The 25,016-nt window shown below is 39.8% G+C and overlaps 1 protein-coding gene across 1 annotated transcript in view; it reads right to left on the reverse strand.

Annotated features, from left to right (window-relative positions):
* LOC148442158 (vomeronasal type-2 receptor 26-like) overlaps positions 1-25,016 on the reverse strand; it is a 70,563-nt gene that overhangs the window by 7,144 nt on the left and 38,403 nt on the right. The window contains exons 2-4 of the mRNA XM_088464155.1: positions 23,283-23,574; positions 14,865-15,686; positions 4,604-4,727 (exon numbers count right to left, since the gene is read on the reverse strand). Of these exons, the coding sequence (XP_088320281.1) occupies positions 4,604-4,727; positions 14,865-15,686; positions 23,283-23,574 (1,238 nt within the window). The remainder of the gene's footprint in view (positions 1-4,603; positions 4,728-14,864; positions 15,687-23,282; positions 23,575-25,016) is intronic.

The raw sequence follows: 25,016 nt of genomic DNA on the forward strand, positions 1-25,016 counted from the left end.
ATTTATACAGATGTGAATATATAATTTAATGTAATAGAAACTAGGGAAAACATTTTAAAAAATATTGTTTCCAAACATTTTAGTATTTTTAAGCAAGATACAGCATTGGTTTATTAAAAGAAAGAACCATAATATAATTTAAAAAATTCACAAAACTAGTTAGCCCCTTTTCAGAAAATTGTAATTGAACACTATATCCAAAGAAAATATGATGATAATTTTGCATGACAAAACCATTTGTAAAACATGTAAGGAAATTACTAATAGAACATGTGAATTAAAATCTACAATTTTTTGTGAATCATTTTTAATTCAGAGTTTTAATAATTGTAATACTAAATTTGTTATTAGAATGTGGTTGCAGCCCACTATAGTAGTGCATCACCCTACCACCGCCTTTTGGAGAAAGAAAGTTGATGGCTGGATTGTTATTAAATATATTATGAGTTCAACCAGGAAATAAAAATGTATGCATAAGGAAAGCTTTTGGATCTTAAATATATTATCATTGAAATCATTGAATTGAATCATTGATATGGTGAACTTGGATTAGAATACTGGAATTGAAAATAGGATTATTAAAAGGATGTTGGACAGGGAGATAAATTGGAAGAAACTAGAGAAGTATCAAAGGAATGTATCACTTTGCCTTCTTGCGATCTAACTACAATATTTTTTATAAGTCGCTGCAAACTAATTATTTCTGTATGAATATATATTATTTATTTTCATTTATATATTGTTCTAAAATATATTTTGTACATTTTTTTATAATGAATTGATATCATAATATGTTTTGAATATTATTTCTTAATATTTATTTGATATATATATATATATATAGATATATATGTATATGTATATATATATGTATATATATATATATATACATCCATCCACGTTTAGCGGCACTCGTCGGACACAGTTTTTTCAAATAAACAAAGACTGTTTCAACGTTTCGAGTTTATTTCAACTCATCATCAGGATGACGAGTTGAAATAAACTCGAAACACTGAAGCAGTCTTTGTTTATTTGAAAAAACTGTGTCCGATGAGTGCCGCTAAACGTGGATGGATGTATGTATTTATTGGACTGGCAGGCACCACGGTCTTACAACAGATCTAAACGGAGTGCCAATTGCACTGGATTTCTCTCTCTCTATATATATATAGCCAAACAAATGGCGGTACGCCAGATGAAAAATACTAAATACTCAAAGCTGTGTTCAGCAACGTTTCAGCGCCTTTAATCAGCGCTTTTATCAAGCTTATAATACAAAATGAATAACAATTACAAACCTTAAATAGCTCACCCCATTCAGGCCAAACCTCCAGTGTGCCTCGTGTGCGCTGCCAGCCAGCAGTCGCACAGGAAGCTGCATCATGTTCAACCCCGTGTGTAACCATGGTGATCTCCATACAAACACAGCGTGTAAACACATGCTTAACTAAGAGCAATTATATGCAAACAAAATTGTGATTACAGCAGCATGTGGAAACACACTTCCACAAGTATTAATGGATACACCTGCAGAACCGATGTAGTGATGTGAAGACTTGCAAAAATACTCACTACATAAGTGAATATAAACATATACAACTACAAAGAACATCAAGACATACATTAAAAACATGTACAATTGACAATATATAAATATCAGCATTAAATATAGAAAAACATTACACTAATAACAGATGTGCCACACGGTCTGTGGCCACATCTTGATACAATAATTGACTATATTGACTACCTAGAACTAAGCATTACATCTTAGACGAGTATAAGAACACTGTTAAAGATACTGGGTAATTCCTATATACATATATACACGGCCATCCAATATGGCTTAAGGACATGCAAATGCATGTGCAAATAAAGATACAAATGTCAAAAAAGACCAGAGCACAGTTTACACGTACAACATTATAACCCTAATGTCTCATTTAGACCACGAGCGGAAAATGTATCCAATCTCATGATCCAATTAGCTTCACATTGTAACAATTTTTTCCCACGATCACCACCTCTACTCAAGGGAGGCACATGATCAATGATGCGGTAATGTAGAGTCGCAATATTGTGTTTGGCCTCAGCAAAATGCCTTGCCACTGGCTGTTCTGTTATTATTAGTGTAATGTTTTTCTATATTTAATGCTGCTATTTATATATTGTCAATTGTACATGTTTTTAATGTATGTCTTGATGTTCTTTGTAGTTTTATATCTTTATATTCACTTATGTAGTGAGTATTTTTGCAGGTCTTCACATCACTACATCGGTTCTGCAGGTGTATCCATTAATACTTGTGGAAGTTTGTTTCCACATGCTGCTGTAATCACAATTTTGTTTGCATATAATTGCTCTTAGTTAAGCGTGTGTTTACACGCTATGTTGTTTACATTTTTCTATGGAACTCAGCAGCTGTGTTATTGTGTATGGAGATCACCATGGTTACACAAGGGGTTGAACATGACGCAGCTTCCTGTGCGACTGCTGGCGGGCAGCGCACACGAGGCACACCGGAGGTTTGGCCTGAATGGGGTGAGCTATTTAAGGTTTGTAATTGTTATTCACTTGTATTATAAGCTTGATAAAAGCGCTGATTAAAGGCGCTGAAACGTCGCTGAACACAGTTATGAGTATTTAGTATTTTTTATCTGGAGTGCCGCCGTTTGTTTGGCTATGTGACAGTGCATCCTCGCATTAGAGGTTGCAGTGAGCAGGGTACCCAGTCCAGTTACAGCGAGACCCAGATCTTGGAAGTACAGTATATACTGTATATATATATATATATAGGCACTCCATAAATGATGCTGACATAAGTTGGACCTGACCTGAAACATTGCTTTGTGCGGATAAAATTACTGTTTGAGCCTCATTTTGGAGTTCCATGGCTATTTATTGCTGACACCCTTATGCTTAAAATTTCTGGTCAGAGTGCACACCTTTCAACATTACATAAATATGTGTGTGTGTGTCCCGATAGTTTGGCCTGAATTCAAAAAAGAAAACCATGATGCCTTCCCCCACTTGCTAACAAAGATCCAGGTTTGCAAATATTGAAACTATTGAAACGGATGTTTGCAGAAAAATGTGTATTCCCAACAAACCTTTAAGACATGAAAGTCATGGGAACAAGTCAGGTCAATGTTTCAGGATGGCAGAGAGTCCTTTTGTCAGGACCATACATACATGAATGACAACCAGAGGGAGGGTTTACTAGAACTGGTGGGTCTGGAACATGAGGCAATTCGTTTTGAAGCACCTAACTTTGCACTGTATGTTATTCATGTATGTATAGTCCTGAGGTAAGTATAGGAGTGGGGGTGGGATGTGGGGGAACTGTAGTGATATTAATATGAAACAATTGTTACATTGATTTATAATGTTTTGCTAAATTACCATTGCATTGGTATATTTACTGTGTTGATTGTTTTAAATTGGTATATTTTATAATTTTTTTTATTATTGTTAATTTACTTACAGGTATATTTTTTAGAATATATTTACAATTTATTTTTAAAAGAGGATTATTGTGTTGATACTTAATGTTATATTTACACTAATTAATGAATAATGAATTCATTATTTTTCTATCAATATGTTTTTTTCTGTAATTTGCTCTTTTCCTTTTTTCCTTATCCCTTTCCTGGTGCTTATTGAGTGATCCTTTTCATAAATTAATTTATAGAGTATCTAAGGTCTAATTTGTTGAAAGTGTCAAGCAATCACTTAGTAATTTAAAAATATTCAAATATGTTGCAAAGTAATTGTTATGTATCATATTAGATGGTTATTTTGACCAATCAGAAGCATGCACTGGGAAAAACATTTACATTTTGCCCAACTTTGTTTGGTGGTTGATAACAACTAATGAGTAAAATTGATGACAAAATTGTCAAAACTTTTTACTAAGTTTGTTTGACTATTGTTTGTTATAGCAACATATTTCTAAAACTAAACAAAAGTATCTTGATAATAATGACAGCCCATCTCCCTTGTAGTTTTCAATGATTTTCATTGCTACAGTAGGTCTTTTCTCTATCTTCCTCTTACCAGAAAGGATCCCCATAGTCTCCAATGATCCTCAGTACTTGTTCTGCTGCTAGTCTGTGTTTGTAACAAATTGCCATTTGTAGCAAAGATTAGAGCAAAACAAGTACCTTTGGGGAATGCACATATTTTCTTAACTTAATAAAATCCAACTAAAGCTACATTTTAATCTTCTGTGTGAAGTTCTTCATAAGGTTATGTTTTATGTATTATGAGTAAATGTGATCATGGATGAAAAGCATTCCTCCAGGGGCATTTGCTGTAAATTAGAGCTTCTTTGGGTTAAACTAAATAGAATCTTTATTTTCAAAAAAAGTATTGTCCCAGTTAGCTTGACAATTTACATATTTATTAATTAATTATTTTTAAAGTTATCGTTGTTTTTTTTAGCAACATATTATTAAGTGAAAGTGTCCAAAGCTTGTGATTCCAACTTCATTATTAAAATATTTGTTCAAAATGTAAAAATACTGTAAATTTCAAGACCTATTGATATAGATTTATAATGATACATTTGTATTTGCTTGTTTATAGAGCACATAAACAATACCTGTTGTATTGGATATTTCTCCCTCTGAACACGGAATACACTCATAACAGCAGGGGTGTGTTCCAGGTTTTAGGATCTTTCTGTTCCCAGGCAAACACATTTCTGAGCAGCGAGACTCTGGAATCTGTAATGGACAAAATATATTTATGCAACTATAATTTGAGCTTTTGTTGAATTTTTTTATCAAAATTTTTAAACTACACACCTAAATTACACATTACAGGTCATTCATAAAATTGCAAAGTGAAAACTTAAAAGCAATTGGCCACCTACTGTAGCACATTTATAGGTGAATGCCCTATCTGATGCTTAAACAAATGCCAGCTATGACTACGGTAATTCTGTGGGCTCCCAGGACCAATGTACATGGTGTAAACTGTGCAAACTTCGAAGTCCTTTCCACTTTTTATGCTAACACCTTCATTAATTTAAACTTGTCTTTTTATCTTAAAATTAAATTCTGTTTAGCCTTATGTGATACACTAATCATGTAAAGAAAAGGACATGACTCTGTCTTTAATACATGCATTACATTTGTGTATTTCAAAATTTTCATTACATTTCATAAAATGCATCTAACGTTTTGCATCACTGCAGTGGTCACCATTTTTTTCTTCCTCATAAAAATTTGTGTATTCTCTGAAAATAATTGTGGGACAGCACAAGACTGCAATTGCAATACATGTTTTGCACTTTCATAAATTATCTTAACTTTTCTGCAAAGTCCAACTTTTCTGGTTTATGAAGTTGAACAGTTCTTTCTGCAACAATGACACTGTCTATCATTTTACCATGAAATAGGATATAAATATATTATAGACCGATTATTTATCTATATTTATGCTAATATTTAATAATGCATATCCTTTATAATTTTACATTATATTAGCTGATTTATTTTAATATTTAATGTAATATAATGTTTTAACTACTTTAGCTTTGTTTTACTTTTTTTTTGTATTTCATTATGTAACTTATCTCATAGAATATACATATCAATAACAACACTGATTGTGGTATATAAATAAACTTTTAAATTTTTTTCTTACAAAAAGCTAGGTTTAATTATTTCACTATCTCTTTAGTCTACACATTTTTTTCCATTAGATATTTGAAAATTTTAATTTATGCACACTTTCTTTGTCATATAATTGAAATATGACATTTTGGTTTATGCATTAACATTAACATTATAACATTAACATTATAATCTACTATAATTTAGTTATACAGTCTCTAACCTATATGTGAAAGTTTTTTAATGTGAATAGTTTATATGTTATTTCATTTTAATTTTAAATTAATTTGCATGTTTGATATATTCTTTTATATGTATTTTACATATGAAGCATTCAGAATCAATTTATGTTACTTTGGGGTGTCTTTGCAAGCCATTTACATTTATTTAAAAAAAATATACTTATATTTGTATCTTTTTATTGAAATTAGTACACTATTAGTGATACATATATTTATTGTTAAGAAAAAGTTTGCCTAACCCCTATTTGCTTGACCTTTTAAATAATATCTATCTAGTTAGTTCTACTGATTATTGATTGGCAATTAGAGATAGTTAAGATGTGTACTGAAACATAATATGTTCAGTGCCTCAGAAGAAATCAAATCAGTAAAGTAATGTGTCATTTATCATATTTGAATATTGTTCATATGCAAATGATCAATCCTTGATATATTATAAATTAATAAATAATTTCACAGATCATATGTATGATAATTACCCTTGCTCCTGCATCAATTTATTTTGGTCTTATTTAGACCATTAAATATTTAATTGTTTTCAGCTATTTTTTTTTATCCTTTGGTTAGCCAAATCAATGTTATATAACTTGTCTGTTTTTGGTCCTTTTTATATCTTGTTTAAACCATCAAGTAACTCTGAATGAAAATCAACTGAAGCAGCATATTTACATTATAAAGCCCACTATTAATAGCTGTCCTGTGACAGTGATGCTTGTGATATTGTACAGTACAGAAAGAAGCAATACAATACAATTAACTATATATTTAATTATAAAACATAAAGTTAACCAGTAATTGTTCACTGCAAGCAACAGCAGGAAGAGTTTTCCCTGCATGCAAAAAAAAATAAAATTAATGTATTTGCACCTCTTTCATTGCAACATGGCTTGTTCCAGGAACAAATTGTTCAATTTTTTTATCCCTTTTTTATTTCCATCTAATGGAGCACATCCATTAGCAGACTGTGAATAGACTGCACAATTACAACATTATAATCATGCAGTCGTTCAGTGTAGGCACCCTCCCTCATGCCTGAACATGGGCAATCTGTCGTTATCGGTAGATTGACCAGCATGTTCAGGCGATGATAGATGTCAAAAACTACCAGCGGGAGCGTGCATCGCTGGTCGTTTCCGACATTTTCATGCCCGATTTGTGAACGATTAATGAACGATTGAACAATAATGATATTGTTATCATTCACTCGCTCATTTTAATCGGGTTGTGGATACCCGCCTTAAAGGTGGGTACACACCTGAAAGATATATCTGCAGATCAAGTGATCTGCAGATATATCTTTAGATGATGGTCATTCATACACACCGAACGACCATCATCTGTGAGGGAGCCGTGAGTCCGGCTGGCCGGGAGGTGTGTTCGGGGGAGGTGTCCGCCCGCCTCCCTGTGGCTGCCGATGTGTGTGTGTCCATTGGCTGTGCAGCACAGCCAATGCGATATGTCTGTGAACGACGTCGTTCACAGACATATTGTCTGTACACACTGGCCGACGTGCAGCAGATATATTGGCCAATCAACTGATCGGCCAATATATCGGCCAGTGTGTACCCAGCTTAACTCTGCAGAAGCTCCATTGTATCCAAACACCAATGCAATCTAATTAAACTATCATTTTGGTTTTGTTTACAGTGAGCTGTTACTGTAGAGATTTGATATGGTAATTTTCTCTTAAGACTCAATAGGTTTTACTCCCAATTAATTGGGAAACACTTTTAAGCTGGATACACACTGACAGATACATTGGCTGATCAATTGATTGGCCAATGTATCTGCTGCCCGTTGGGCAGTGTGTACATGCGATATGTCGGTAAACGTAGGCATTCACAGACATATCGCATTGGCTGTGCTGCACAGCCGATGGACAGATATGTCTGCAGACATATCTGTCCATCAGCAGGTGTGTATGGGCGGTTGGCCCATACACACAGAGCAGCAGCCACAAGGAGGGGGGCGGGACACACCCCCACCCACCAGGACATGCCCCTGACACGCCCCCTGGACGCTGAGACCTGCGGGCAGGCACATATGATCGTTGTTCAGTGTGTACGAACAACTATCATCTGCAGATATATCTGCAGATCACTCGATCTGCAGATACAGTATATCTGTATAGTGTTTACCCACCATAAGACTTGTCAAATTGTACTTTTAGATAAAATACCTTAAAACTTGTTTTCTGTTTTAAAAAAGAATTTACTATTGGGCGCTACTTAAACTGCAGTCCAGGGTCTGACCCGAGATTTGGAATACAGTTCCAAAATGGTTCAGACCCTGGACATACCCCTTCTCCACTTCGGCGCTGATCCGGGTTATTCCCAGGTTCGGCGCCATTCACACTGCACATGGGTGCAGTGGAACACTTCTCCCGGTGCTTGGAGATGGCATCATAACCAAGCGCTGAGAAACCTGGTAGTCCCCATGTTGTAAACGGAATCTGGGTCGGATGACCCGGGTTACCCGTTTACAGTGCAGGGTTTCACGGATCACTCCTGTGTTAAACCCTGCATGTTACCTGGCTTGGATTGATATAAATAACTGAATATGTGTTTGGATTTATACACATCTCCTCTGACTTTCCTACTAATTGTACCTTCTACTCTATGATAGATGCTTCTCCTTTAAAGTATCAGCTTTTGGGGGTCTCAACCTGGTTGGTGAATGTCACTTCTTTCCAAATTGTGGTTTGCATTGTAAGTATTTCAAATGAAAGATTTTGGGTGGAAAAAAGTTCTAAACCTTAAGAATAAGGAACCTTGTGAATACAGCCCTAATGATGCAGCTTTTTATGCCCAGTGTTTATTATCTACTGAGTACTTATCCCCTTTAAATGTGATGTTTAACAAGAGAAAGTGATTTAGGGAAAATGTTGTTAAGGATGGACACAACAATCAGTCAAGTATAGTTGAAACGTTGTGTGTAGAGGAAAATGTACCTCATACTGTAAATTACAAGGCTATTAGAGTATAACAGAGGAGTTTTCTCACCATATCATAAGAAATTAGGCTTTATTACTTTATATAGATCATAAACACCTGAGGTAAATACTAATGTCCATAATACTTTTGGGGGAATAGGTTACAGTCCATAGTTCAAAGCATTGGATGATACAGTAGAATGATTGTCACCATAGATACATTATTCTTTATAATAAATTAATATATCTGACAGTCTTCTCCACCACCTCCTCTTAATCTTCTTGCTAATCTGTTTCACAGGTCCCCCATGCTCAGGTTGTGGCTGCAGTAATAACTGAGTCCAAAGATGTGGCCTACAGGAAGTTGTTATGATGCCATTTCCTGTTTCTTATGACAGGTTGTGTCATTGGACTCAGTAGTTACTAGGCCGCAAACAGAGTGAGGGGAAGGACATAACGTGGTCTTTCATTTCAGAATGAGGTAAGTTAAAGCAGTTTTACATCTGACCTCAGAATACACCATTTATACGCATACTATTGCCAGAAGCATCAGTCTATCTTGTCCATTGATTTGTACCATTTAAATATGTACTTTACTGTAGTACGCACTTCTGCTAACCTGAGAGTCAACGTTCTTCCATGTTATTGCACTGTCATTGATCCAAAGCTGCTGACCTTCCTTAGCTGATGGATTTAGATAGCCAACAAGTTTTGTTCTCACTTGCGACGTTCCTGTTATTATCCAATTTAAAATATTATACGGACTGACAAATTCTCCATTTTTATCAAAACCTCTAGTTGATGCATCTTGAAATGGAAAAGTGATCTTACTCAAATAGTGATGTAGCTTTAAAACAAAATATTAATAATATTAAAGCTAGAGCATCATATTGTGTACTACATGCAGGCAAATTGGAATGTCTAATAAACAGTACAAGATTATATAGGTTATATACTGTAGGTTCAGGTAATGTAATGTCAGAGGTGAAGTGCGCATTCTCACTAATACATTTCTCTTGGGGAATTACTGTAAATAGTTAATCTGGCCTCCAGTACCACCTTTCTGTTCTACATCCACATGGTTGTCCCAAGGTTAGCTAAATGTCCAAAACAGTGTTTATCATCTCCTGTTCTCCCAGAGGTGTTGATGTATCAACAGTGGCAAAAGTGGGGAAGAGGAACAGAGCATAAGTTGCCCATAGCAACCAATCAGTTTTGAGGTAGCATTTATCAAGTACATTTTATAAAGTGATAAGTAGGAACTAATTGGTTGCTATGGGCAACTCGTCCACATTTCCCCTCTCTTTTCACTACTTAATACATCAAGCCCAGATTAACACCACTATTAATTCAGCCTCCCAAATCCACCACAGGTTTCACACTTCTCTCAACCCTCTGCATTATTCCTGATATCCAATCTCTCACTCAGATCTGCCCATCTTAAAGTTTTTGCTAAAATAAGCCCCTTTTTTATCCCACATGCTACTAAAACTCACCCATTCTCTCATCATCTTCCTCCTTGACTATTGCAACCTGTAGCATTCCCCTCACACATCTATCTCAACTATAGTCCAATTTAAATGCATCAGCAAAACTGATATACTGTACCTCTCACAACATCTCTATTCTGGATCCCCGTGTCTTCCAGAATGCAATTTAAATTGTTCACTCTTACCTTCAATCCCTCAACAAAACCCCTTCATACATCTGACATCTCATCTCAAAATACTCTCCCACATACCATCTTAGATCTGGAGATGTGCGCTAGACCATTTTTACTGGTTTTGGTTTTGATTGTGTCTTTTTTAATAAAAAATTGGCAGAAAAAGAGCTAAAATCACATAATTTGAGCCTTTTTTGGTCCTGGAGTATTATTAACTTCAATAACATTAATTTCCACTCATTTTCAGTCAATTGTGACCACCTCACAATATTGTTTTCATCCAGTTTAGGCCAAAAGGTTGCACCGAGCTAGCTGGCTGACTAAGCTGAACAAAGTGCACTAGGGTAAAGCGCACCAAGCAGTACAAACAATAGAATTTAACTATATATATTTTTTATTTTATTTTTTTGATGTCGCAGCTCAATTCAAACACGGCTTTTATATGCATGTGAACAAAGCCCAGTAGGGTAAAATGCACCAAACAGTACAAAAAATAGAATTTAACTATATATTTGTTTTATTTTTATTTTTGATGTCACAGCTCAATTCAAACTGCGTGGAGCCATGGGGCTTATGTATGCACGTGCACAAAGCACACTAGGTTAAAATGCACCAAGCAGTACAAACAATACAATTTAACTCTATATTTTTTATATTTAGATTTTTTGATGTCGCAGCTCAATTCAAACTGCGTGGAGTCACAGGGCTTATATATGCACATGAACAAAGTGCACTAGGGTAAAGCGCTCCAAGCAGTACAAACAATAAAATGTAACTATATATATATATATATATGTATATATATACATATATATATATTTATTTTTATTTTTTTTGAGGTTGCAGCTCAATTCAAACTGCATGGATTCACGTGACTTTTATATGCACGTGAACAAAGTGCACTAGGGTAAAATGCACCAAACAGTACAAACAATAGAATTTAACTATATATTTTTTTTATTTAGATTTTTTATGTCGCAGCTCAATTCAAACTGTGTGAAACCACAGGGCTTTTATATGCAAGTGAACAAAGTGCACTAGGGTAAAGTGAACCAAGCAGTACAAACAATATTTTATTTTACTTTTTTGTTGTCGCTTCTCAATTCAAACTGCGCAGAGCCACAGGGCTTATATATGCACGTGAACAAAGTGCACTAGGGTAAAATGCACCAAACAGTACAAACAATAGAATTTAACTATCTATTTTTTTATTTAGATTTTTGATGTCACAGCTGAATTAAAACTGCGTGGAGTCGCAGGGCTTATATATGCACATGAATGTCTTTATTGATGGACACAGCACAGCTAATTTACAGCAGAGTACAGCACAGCATACAGCAGTGTGCCACCCAATACACATTGACTAAGAGCAGCACAGCCACTTGTGAGTCTGGAAAAAACACAGCCTATATACAGCAGAGCACAGCACAGCATCTAGCAGCATGCCCCCCCCCCCTCTACACATTAATTATGTTGTGGATTGGATGGTTAATCAGACAAGAGTTGTCAGAGGACTGCTGCCAGTTGACTACTTGTGGCCAAGTGTAGAATATGAGGGGCAGCCTTGAGGGCTGATTTGATAGAGACTAGTCATGGCCAAGGGACTGATGGTGTGACGCAGCTTTTGGGCTGTTGGAGCAGCCTTGGGGGCTGATTGTGGCCTTTATAGTCATGGCCAAGGGACTAATGGAGTGAAGCAGCCTTTGGGCTGTTGCAGCAGCCTTGAGGGCTGATAGTGACCTGGGGCCCCAGGACCATTGTAGCCTTTGGGCTGATGAGACTCAGGAAAGGAATGCAACAGAGCACATAGCGCTGCTACCAGTGTCACCGAGATGACTCTGGCGATGGTGTGCTAGACGGCGCACCTGGAATGCAGCACTGCTACCAGTGCTGCCTGGATGACACTGGCGATGGTGTGCTAGATGGCACACCTGGAACGCAGAGCTGCTACCAATGTCACCAGGATGACACTAGCGACAGTGTGCTAGATGGCGCACCTGGAATGCAGAGCTGCTACCAGTGCCACCGGGATGACACTGGCGACGGTGTGCTAGATGGAGCATCTAGAATGCAGAGCTGCTACCAGTGTCGCCGGGATGACACTGGCGATGGTGTGCTAGATTGTGCACCTGGAACGCAGAACTGCGAATAGCGCCACCGGGTTGACACAAGCCACTGGATGGTGACAGGCGCTTCGGAGGTAGGAAGCACTCCATGCTGCCCAGATGGTACAAGCAACACGTGTGGATGGATTACAGGTGGAGCCACCTGGATGGAACAAACGGCACACATGGAGTACAGCAAGACTGACTCTGAACTCAACTGACAGGCAGGATACAGGAATCCGGAAGTACGAAGAAACTTCTATCACCTGCATGGAGTGCAGGGCTGGCTGGATTTTAACAGAGACAGAGTCGAATCAGAGCAAGTCTCCCTAAATGACAGACTACTGTGCAGCTGGGCTGTGTATAGACAGGAGAATCAATTAATGGACCTGACACTGCACACAGAGTGGCAGTAATTAGTGCAGTGCCTCAGTAGCAACTAAGGCTGGAACTCCAAACAATATGATCTGCTTAACTGCAGATCCTAACAGATTAAGAGCAGCACAGCCACTTGTGAGTCTGTACACAGCACAGTGTATATACTGCAGAGTACAGTGCACCCCTTATACACATTACACATTGACTAAGTGCAGCACAGCCTATACAGCAGAGTACAGCGCAGCATACAGCAGCATGCCTGACAGGGAAATGGTGCAGAGGCTCGTCCATGGTGCCTTATATAGAATCCAAAACCCATAAGAATCTAATGCCTGGAGGATGACATTTTACCTCAAAATGAAATTTGAGTCAGATGGAAAGACCCTAGCTGCCACTCAGACTTGTGGCAGCCATGGTAAGTGCAAAAAGCCCTTCTTACTGTGGATTTCTGTTTGCACCCTCTCGCACCTCAGGAGGGTACAAACAGAAATCTGTGGTAAGTGGAGCCTGCAGTGGTACTGCTAGAAGCCTGCAGTAAGTTGAGCAGCTAAATGAAATGATAACTGGTGTCTCAAAAGGATGATAATATGCTTAAAATGTAATCATTAAGTCACTTTTAACATCTTAAAATATTTGCGACTCAGGATACACACATTAATTGCTTCCTTTTTTTTTCTTTTTTTACTTCTGTGTTTTAGATGTACATGACATTCAAACCCATATTGATTAAAGGAGCTCTGCAACATTTATTTAGTTAGGACATTAATTGCTTCCTTTTTTATTTTATATTTTTTTAATTCTGTGACTGCAAATGATGCATTCAAACACAAATTGATTGAAGGAGCTCTAAAAACATTTACTTAATTTGGACTTAAGGTCCTGTACATTGTCTTAGTACTAAAATTTCTTATTGTATATTCACTAAAATAATTACATCTGTGTACAAAACTCATGGGAAAGGAGCTCTAAACACCTAAAGTTACTGTTTCACAAAGATTTATAGTAACTTCCATATTCTATTCTTCAGATGCATAGGGGCATATTCAATTAGGCGCATGATTTTTGCAGTGAAAATTACAGCAGCCATTTTTTTCAATAAAGCAGGTATGCACGTTCCCGACACCCACACTATCCAATTTTCAAAAAAATAATGTTGTAATTTTTACTGCAAAGTACTGTCCCAAATAAAAATATTTGTATCTTTAAAAATGCTGAAAATGGCTGATTTGTGCATTTTGTTTTAAAAAGTAAAAAAAATTATTAAAAGTAAACATTTTCGTTTTAAATACAAACCCCCCAAAAAACATAAAATATAATAATTTTTTGTTTGCATACTGCAAATACTATAAATAAATTTGGGGTACATAAATTAACACAAAAGTTTATTTTGCTGTATTTTGAGGCCATTTTTCTAAAACCAATTACAACATTTAATTATTGGACTAATTAAGCTAATTGGAAACTTCCAATTGCCTAATTAGTAATTAGGGGGTGTTTTCAAGGGGTTCTGAAGAAAGTCCCAATATTTTTAACTTAAAATAGGGATTTTCACTATTTTTGCACCTGCTGGGGGGCTGCAAGAAATAAATTGCGTTAATTCCTATTGAAATTGTTGCAGCTGAATTTCTCCCTGGCAGATGAATAAGACAAACCTTGCAGCTGTGGGAAAAACTGCCTGTCGTGGGGTTTTTCAAAATTTTGAACCTAATTGAATATGCCCCTTATTTTATTAATTTGTGAAATAATGTATTTCATTCCTTCCTGGAACTAGTTATAAGGTTTAAAAAGTTTTCCAAATAAAGGTGCCGGTACTGCATATTCTTGAGTACCTTCAGAAAAAAAACACTGAGGATTTCTCTATACATATGAAGCATATGAATTCCACCATTTGGAGACCTTCATTTTTTAAAACATTTTTGTTACCTGTTGCTTAAAAAAATAGATGTTAGTTTCCATTTTTTTATGTTTATGATAGAGTAATAAGTTAATATTATTTAAAGCATAAGCAGTAGCATAGACTGCTAAATACACTTTTGAGAAAATTCCATTGTAGCAAAAATTACGAAGTCCTATAATCAGTTCTTTTCCAGAGCATTGATGAGAACTTATGCCATATATGGAGCCATAATGATGGCATGTTGAATGGTTTATTGAGCAGCAATGGTAGTATATAATATATATATGTTCAAGCAACTTATCATCAGGGTAATTTTCAGGTTTAATTTTTTTAAAGAAACTTCCAATTTCCGGTAAATGTATTGGTAAATTGTCAAGAACCAAACAACAGTTAAATATTTTGGCAAAATGATCCATGAGATATTTGTTACTTGCCCATTTAGGATTCAGGACTATGGTCCTGTCTCTGAGCACATCATACATTTCTCCTAGACATTTTATGAAAACCTGAGAAACTGTCCCACAAAAAACTATCACTTTGGCAGTTGATTTTTTAATTATTTCTACAGATTTTTTATTTTGACAGCCTTTATTATTGTCTATGTCAAAACTCATTTGTATGCTGAATGAGACACAGATGCCATTTTTGGTTAAATAATTTGTCAGCAGGTCAGCCTCTGTCTCTCCACTGTCATCACTAGAGGATAAAATTCCAATCCATGTCCATCCAAAATATACTAGAACTTTAGAAATTGCTGCATACATAGTGTGGTCATTTTGAAAAGTTTGAAAAAAACTTGGATACAAACGTTTGTCACGTAAATCGGACCTTGTTGCACCATAACTGATCTACAAGAAAAAAAGAATGCTACAAATAAAATATTACAATATTGTGAAGGTATTATGAAGATAACTTTCAGTTCTTGGGGTGATTCAGGTTGTTGGGGCTCATCCTGTTGTTAAGGGAACACCACTGCCATAGTCACCCCAGGGTCTTTTTGATGGGAACTCCATCCAGTATTTTTCTTACACAGCCTTGCACCAGCCTGGCTTCCAGATTGCACTAGTGCCAGCCAGAGGGGGGGTGCCTTGAGGTGCTCACTGAGTGGGGAGGATCCCAGCCACGCCTACCACTTCAGCCCCAGCCCACCCTGTGCTGGAGGCGGGCTGAGGGGTTTGCTTTGTGCCCGAATCCCGCTGGACAGTGGGTGGAATGCTGGATGGAAGGGGATAAAGGTGCACGGCGGGCTGCTTCCTGTTATGGGGTTCTGTCCGTCCCCCCTTTCCTGGTCCACATTCACCCCCCTTCCTGATTGCCTCATAGTGCAGCCTGACTTTGGGAAGTTTCTGGGGAGAACACTGATAGTCGCAATGTTTCTGATATACTTTGCACAAATCTTGTATTGAATTTCAAACAAAAAGCTGCTTATAGAGGCATTTTTATGGTATAAAAAGTCTTTATTTTTATTTTTTTACTTTTAAATATACATTTTTTTAATAAAAACAATAACTGGAAAAATATTGAACTCTTTTACATTTTAGTAGACGATTTTGTCTGGTAAGTACTCCTTTAATGTGATGTGTATTCTTGTGGATCTATAATATTGTACATGCATAATTGCCAATTTTTCACTTTTTCTAAATAGTTTTTATCCTTATTTATTTTTTTGTCTGATTAAGCTAAATGATTTCATGCTGCTTTCCTAAATTGATACCCTTTTATACTAATACATACATAATAGATATTTATATGCATTTTTGTACAGAGAACTCTGGGCCTGATTCAGAGATGTACGTACATCCGACTATGAACGTACATCTCCAATTGTTAGGGGACTGCACCTGCATAGGACCCGTTCTGAGCATGTGCTGAATGGGTCCTGCGATCTCACTCGCAGACCCCCCCAAGGTGCAGCAAGTCAATAATTTGGGGGGCATGGTGAGGGCATGCCTGATCACCATTACTGGAAACGGGGGCATGTCAACCCCGTTTTGGGAGCGATGAGGCCAGGAATGCAGATTCCTGGCCTCTTATGTGGCTATCAACCGGTCAGGCTGTGGAAAGCTTCAGCTTCCACAGCCTGTCCAAAGAATAAACCATACGACCATCAGCAAGGAGCTGTTATATCTTGATTAATTAATGGTTATTTAATGAATAATGATTGATTAACTGATTAATCCTGTAAAAGACAATATTATTTTATCTATTTTTTGACACAATCAACCTGGCATCCATCGCCCAGGGTGCAAGGGATAGCCCTGGGCTTTCAACCCAGGCCTGGGGTGCTCTGGAGAGGGGGGACCTCTTTATTGGTGTGGTCCTCACCTCCCAGGTATCAATGGCCTAGGCTGACCAGTGAGCGGTGATGAATGCTTTGGCCAGGGGACCTGGTTAAAGGGTCCTATGGCTGTGGCATTACACTCCCACTAGAAGGAGTCTGATACTGGTTGTGGAAAATACAGGAGAACCCTACATCTTTTTTCCCCTGTATTTTAACACCCAGATCCGGCTCAGAAAAACTTGGTGCCAGTTGTGCATTTAGTGGGGGACCTTACATCATTTTTTTTATTTTTACACTTTTCAGGGTTTTTACACACAGAAACATGCATGGATCTCACTGATCTGAGCAGGTTTCTGTGTAACTTGCACCTGCTCAGGCTAAACTCGCTGAAGCAGGTTTATTATTTATTGAGTTTTAGGTAAGTCATAGTGTGCGATTTAAAAATTTGCACTCTGTTACATGGGCCGAGTTGTATCCTCACAATGGCAAAACATCTTGATTCGAGTTTTGCCATTGCGAGTTGTGGGGATGTGAGAAACATGCGGGTTTGCATGTTCTTGCACCCTATTAAATAGGGTAAGTTCTAAAAATGTGTGGGCATAGCGCTATACTCACACATTTGCCAAACTTGGACCCTATTACATTTGGACCCAAGTGCCTGTATTACTCTCCTGATGATGTCTGTCTCAAAGATGAAATGCATGGGAACTTTTTACTATTAATTATAAATTATAATAATAATAATAATAATAATAATAATAATAATAATAATAATAATAATGTTATTAATATAGCACTTTCACCTAATAGGATTCAAAGTGCTTTACATTTGCCTTTACAGCACAAAATACAAAACAAGCTTAACAATGGCCATTAGTGAAATGCTGGGTGAACAGATAAGTTTTGAGTCTATTTTGAAGGACTCTAGAGTAGAGTGGAGGTTTCTCGAACTGTGCAGGGAATCAAATTCCATAGAGTTGGAGACACAAAGCTGAAAGCTCGACCCCCAGATGAATTTAAATAACATTGTGATTTGCTAATTATCCAAACCAATGAATGTGGTTTGGATAATTAGCAATTCACAATGTTATTTTAATACCATGGTTACTTCGGTACTTAGGCCCTCATTCAGAGCCGCTCGTTAGCGGCAGTACGCTCGTTCCGAGCGATGTTTGCACATCTGCGCATGCGTACGGTTTTTAGTACGCATGCGCGAACCAGTCAGTGCGGCCAAAAATCGTTGGTACGCAATATAGCGAGTGCCTGCTATTTTGAATGACAGAATGAGGCGTATGTGGGTGGTAACAGGGGAAGGTGCTTGAAAATGGGGAGTGGAGATCCGAACGCAGGCGTGCTTAAAGGTCAAAACGGGCGTTTTATGGGTGTGTATATTTAAAACAGCAGCGTCATTGTTCACGTCACTGGGTTATTTTATAGCCAGAACTGCTCGCAAATTTGTGGTAGCAAACACCAACCACAAGAATAGCGAGCAGTTCATACGCTGGTCGATGTACTCGATTAATCTAATAAATAGCGGACATGACGTAGGATGCGAGCGGCCAGGGGGCGTTTTTAACAAATAAACGAGCGTATGTTTTGCTCGCTCGTTCAGACTTAGAGGTGTGAACAGACTACAATGTGCGTACGGATCATTTGAATAGCCACCCCTTGTTTTTAAACGAACGACCGCAAATAGCGAACGGCTCTGAATGAGGGCCTTAGTCTCCTTTATAAGATTTGTATTTAATGGATACAATATTCAGATTGACTAAAGATAATCGTAGGAGATATATTACCCTCTTTCAAATATTTTCACCACTTCATAGATTAGGTATTACCTTTAATGATATTATTAATAATAATTAAAAAAAAATGTGTAGTAATGGTCCCTTTGCAATTTTAACTGTGTTTATTAAAAGTTGTATTTTAAAACATATTTAATGTAAAATTGGAATTTAAGAGTACCCCAGCCAGTGAACTGCCAGGCGCCCGCTGAGATTCAGTTATCAGCGGGCGCCCGGCGCCCTCTCCCCGCAGAGCAGCCGGAGCCGAAGGCTGGAGCTCACGCGTGAGCTCCGGCTTCTGGCTCCCATACTGTGCACTATGGGAGAGACATCATGACGTTTTTCCCACAGTGCAGATGAGCAGTTGAGCGGACCAGATGACAGCGGATGCCGGAGCGGGGCTTTAGGTAAGTATTAGTGTATTATTTTTTTTATGTGCAGGCGGCTTTTACTAGGGACAATACTTGGATGGGGGCATGTCTACTGGGGGGGCACCCGGGCACTACTACTGGGGACATTACTCTGGGGGGGAGACACTACTACTGGGGGGCACCCGTGCTCTACTACTAGGGAGATTACAAGAAAGGCACTTCTACTAGGGGAGGCACCACTACTGGGGGTACACGGGCACTACTACTAGGGACATTACAAGGATGGCACTTCTACTGGGGGTGGCAATACTACTGGGGGCACCCCAGCACTACTACTGGGGACATTACTCGGGGGGCACTTCTACTGGGGGCATTGCTTAGGAGGCACCACTACTGGGGGTATTACTCAGGGCCCAGGGGCACTACTACTTGGGGCTTTATTACTTGGGGCACTACTACAGAGGGAGCATTACTATTGGGGGCACTAATACAGGGGCATTAATACTGGGGAATTTATACAGGGAACACTACTATAGGGGCATTACTATTGGGGGCAATACAACTGGGGACACTACTACTGGGGCACTACTACAGGGACCATTACTATTGGGGGCATTACTACAGGGGCATTAGTGATGGGGGCACTACCACAGGGGGCATTACTACAGGGGACATGACTACAGGGGGCGCTACTAATGGGGGCATGGCATAGGGGGCACCACTCCTGGGGGCACTACTACTAGGTGCACTGCATCAAGGACACCACTACTGTGGGCTCTGCATAAGTTGCACTACCACTGTGGGCACTGCATAAGGGGCATAAATACGGAATTGGTATGATTCAAATCCCAACAGCGGCAGCCCAACAAGGATGAAAATACCGATCATCCCCAGGTAAGTATTCACTAACCTATTCTACCCCCTAACCCTCCCCCCCAGTGCCTAATCCTAATCCCCCCTCTAAGTGCCTAAACCTAACCCCCCCTTCCCAGCCACCTAAACCTAAATCCCCCGGGGGGGTGCCTAACCCTAAATCCCCCCCGGGGGTGCCTAACCCTAACCCTCCCTCCCTCTAGCCTAACCTTAACCTCCCAGGGGGGTGCCTAACCCTAAGTCCCTCCTGGGAACCCTAAACCTAACTCTCCACCCCCCACGGCTATCCGCGCTCGGCACCCGCGTCCCTTCGATCGGGATGCCAGGCGCCGGTCTCCCGGCATCAGTAAAATGACAGGCGTCTAGATTTAGATGCCTGTCATTTAACCCTCGCCGGGATTAAGCAGTCGGGAAGCCGGCTGTCGGGATTAGGTCCTCCAGCTTCCCGACTGCATACCATAAATACAGGGGGCACAAATACAGAGGACACTGCATATGGGGACAACTACAGGGGGCACTGCATAATGGGCACTTTTGCCTGAGAGCCAGTGGGGGGGAGCCTAAGACCTGTCAGACTGGAATGGTAAGGGAGAGGGCTGGAATGAAGTGTGTATTATGTGAATCTTGTTTTTTCAATGTGTTTTATGTGTTTCTAGATTTAATAATGTATTTGAAGTGGATGTGGTTTTAAAATGTAGTTTATGTGGCTTCGGGCTTTTCCAATATATTTTATGTGGAAGTGGTTTGTTGCAGTGTAATCCTGAAGTGGCTTTTTTCAGTGTATTTTATGTGGTCCTGGCTTATTTCAGTGTATTTTATGTGGATCTGCTTGTATTTTCAATGTGCTGGGCTCGCCCCCAACGTGACTAAAAACGGGTGTGATACAAGGTCATACTCCTGCAAATGTCACACCAAAGGCATGCACACACAAATGCGGCGCGGGCTTGTGACAGCTAAGCCACACCCCATTTTTTCGGCGTGCGCATGCTGTCCGTCTTTAATTTAACTACATATATTTTTCAGCGGTTTGCCTCTGACAGGTTAGCCACCCCTGGGCTCAGTAGTCACAGCGGCTGACATTCTGTGTTCTTTCGAGACCACGCTCCCTTACTGTGATACCACACCCCCTCATGATGAGGCCACGCCCACTCCACAATATAACTGCTTCTTGGGGGGTGGGGGTGGGCGCATTTTGACTGCTCGCACTGGGAGCCTCAGACCCTAGAAACTGCCCTGTCTCCAGGTATTGGTTCTGATTGTAGCCTGCTTCTGTTAAATTTCAGTCAGCCCTACACTCCATGCCAGTTATACTGTGTCATTACCAGTGTATGTTTGCTGTGTTCAATTCTTAAGTGCTTGCCGGTCTACTGAGTTCTTCTGTTATTGAATCTGGATCCTGTCACCATTCAGACCTGCAGTATTATACCACAGTCCTGTCTGTCTGCATTCAGCTTGTTACCTGCAGTGTCTCCACGTCGCTGCCTCCAGTATAAGTTACTGCAGTATCTGAATCCACCTGTCTGTTGTTTGGACCCTGCCAAGACCATCTCAGCTGCTTGTGTCAACCTGGCGGTTGACACAAGCAGCTGCACGACAGCGTCAGCTGCTCATGTCAACTTGGCGGAACAGGCCACACTCCAGTGATGTTAGTGCACTATCCTGCGCACCAACACCAGAGACTTTGTTACAACTTTACTCAGCTGCTGCCGCAACCTAGCCAAGTAACACCCAGCTCTCAAAGCTGCACCTCAGCTGTTTCAGCCGCACCTCAGCCCGCAGGTTGATTCTTTGCCTAGAACTACCCGGCTCTCAAAGCCGCACCTCGGCTGTCTCAGCCGCACCTCAGCCCGCAGGCTGATTCTTTACCAAGAACTACCCAACTCTCAAAGCCGCACCTCAGCTTGCAGGCTACTTCTTTGCCAAGAACTACCCGGCTCTCAAAGCCGCACCTTGGCTATCTCAGCCGCACCTCAGTCTGCAGGCTGCTTACTCAGTATCACCCGGCTCTCCAAGCCGCGTTCCAGCTGTCTAAACCACACCATGGCCTCTAGGTCACATCTAGCACCCTGTGTTTATTTTGTTGTGTCCATTTCTTGTTTGTTTTCTCTGTCAGTCCTGTCATAGTCTTCTCATGTCTTGTTCAGCCTAGTCTTGCCTTGTTAACCTGCTAATCACTACAGTCCTGGTCATTCCTGCCCTTAGTCCCAAGATGTACCCAGACCATTATTTGTTGCTGCTAGTGTACCCTATCTATACCTATTGTGTCATTTACTGCAGCCACACTCCAGCTAGCCCTAGTTGTGAAAGGACTGCCACTCCTCCATCATACGTAGCCCTGGTCAGCAGTCCTGTGATCTCTCCTGTGCGAGAGAATCGTAACAGTATCATTAACATATAGGTCTCTGGGCCTGATTCAGGCCCACTCGTGAGCGCACAGCGCTCGCAAGCTGGTCGATGGTCCCCCACTGCACATGTGCATGCCGGAGCCGGCTCCGGAGTGCGCATGCGCGAGCTCCGGACAGAGAGAGAAATTCTCTCACTCCGGGACTCACTACAAAAGGGACGGCTGTCGATGTTGATCGACAGCTCGGGGAGGGGGGGGTGGCTACACAAATGGTGGAGTTCCTGAAGGAAGGCCTGTCGTTTGTGGGAGGCACCACTGACATCACCAGTGATGTCAATGGAGAGCTTCCGGCTCTGTTAGAGCAGGAAGCTCTCTGGGGCTTGCGACGGACGAGACCCTACCACAAGGGTCTTGTCGCAAGCCCCGATGGTCGAGATGGTCGCGACCGTCACGACCATCACCTGGCCACCCGCAAAAGCTGCAACCAAAAAAAAAAATGCCCTGATTCAGAGTGAGCGCTTTTAAAGAGCGTCCGGCTCTGAATCAGGCCCTCTGTGTGCTATACAGATAAAATTGGATAATATACAAATTACACAAAATACAATACAAACAACTACATATATATAAAGTAGATACAAAAATGGAAAATATATGATTTTTAAATACCCTCAGTGTAACTATTTTTAACCAGCAAAAAAGTCTATTAATTATTACACTCGGTGTTTATAGTTTGAGGGGGAGATGTTTCCAACCTTCTACAGAATAAAGTGGAGAAGTTGCACTTTGCTTACCTGTGAATATCGATATATTGCTAATAATTGGGCTATTGGTACAGTGGTTATGGAATGGTGACCACCAATAAAACCAATCACCTTGCCCCGCTCTGTACAGGAATAATTAGGCACCGTACGTCCTGGTCCGGATAACATCTGTAATGCACTTTTTATTGCCTTATTCCCATTAGTGCATGAGTCATACGCATGGTATCCTAGTGTTATATTAGGTAAAATGAAAGAATTACTGTTCACCTGCTCAATGGCAAACTGAAAAGTCAGTAAATTTTTGTAAAATTGAGGCAATGGTCTGTGAAGAAAAAACACAGTATGCTTTTCGAAAAGGAAGTCCTTAAATAATGTAATAATAGCTTATGTAACGTAATAATAGCTGATGTAGAAAAAAATATATGTAAGAATCTTAAAACTAGAAGTCCTGGGACTGCAGCAGGAGGCAACTTCACAAAATATTGCTCGGCATAGTGTTGGTAAAGACAGGGAAGACTTAGGCCCTCATTCAGAGCCGTTCGCTATTTGCGGTCGTTCGTTCAAAAACAAGGGGTGGCTATTCAAATGATCCGTTCGCAAATTGCAGTCTGTTCACACCTCTAAGTCTGAACGAGCGAGCAAAACATACGCTCGTTTATTTGTTAAAAACGCCCCCTGGCCGCTCGCACCATACGTCATGTCCGCTATTTATTAGATTAATCGAGTACATCGAGCAGCGTATGAACTGCTCGCTATTCTTGTGGTTGGTGTTTGCTACCACAAATTTGCGAGCAGTTCTGGCTATAAAATAACCCAGTGACGTGGTCAATGACGCTGCTGTATTAATTATGCACACCCATAATACGCCCGTTTTGACCTTTAAGCACGCCTGCGTTCGGATCTCCACTCCCCATTTTCAAGCACCTTCCCCTGTTACCACCCACATACGCCTCATTCTGTCACTCAAAATAGCAGGCACTCGCTATATAGCGTACAAACGATTTTTGGCCGCACTGACTGGTTCGCGCATGCGTACTAAAAACCGTACGCATGCGCAGATGTGCAAACATCGCTCGGAACGAGCGTACTGCCGCTAACGAGCGGCTCTGAATGAGGGCCTTAAGGCACACATCCACTAGACGATTAAATTGAGCGATTGAACGATAATGATATCGTTATCGTTCGATGATCGTTCCATAATCATTTGAAAATCGTTTGCAGATTGTTTAAAAAATGTCTAAAACGACCAGCGATGCACGCTTCCGCTGGTCGTTTAGACATCTATCATTGTACAAATATGTTGTACAACCTGACGATAACGTCAGGTTCAACATGTTTGCAGATGATTTATGAGCCTGCACTGAACAACTGCTCGGTCAGTGCAGGCACATCACAGTCTGACAAATGAATGCACGATTACAATGTTGTAATCGTGCAGTCTTTTGCCTGTCTTGGATGGGCATCTTTATTCTAAGGGGAATTTAAATGGTTTCAACATCTTCCGTGTCTGTAATTGTTTCCTGTTTTTGAAAACGATCATCTATAACCTTCATAACATTCCCAAGTTTTGGGGCTGATACCTAAAATAGCAGCAATGTACAGAGATGGATGGTGTCACAATGAATCCAGGTTCTGTATATGTAAAAAAAACAACCCATTGGTCTAGCAGGAATGGGTATGTAATGCCAGCTATCGGGATGCCTCCTGTCACAATACCGACAGCGGCATCCCGATGGTTGTGATCCCGACAGGGATTGGGTAGGT

This window comes from Taudactylus pleione, unplaced genomic scaffold (genome assembly GCF_031769625.1).
Source record: "Taudactylus pleione unplaced genomic scaffold, aTauple2 ptg001598l, whole genome shotgun sequence".
Taxonomy (NCBI): domain Eukaryota; kingdom Metazoa; phylum Chordata; class Amphibia; order Anura; family Myobatrachidae; genus Taudactylus; species Taudactylus pleione.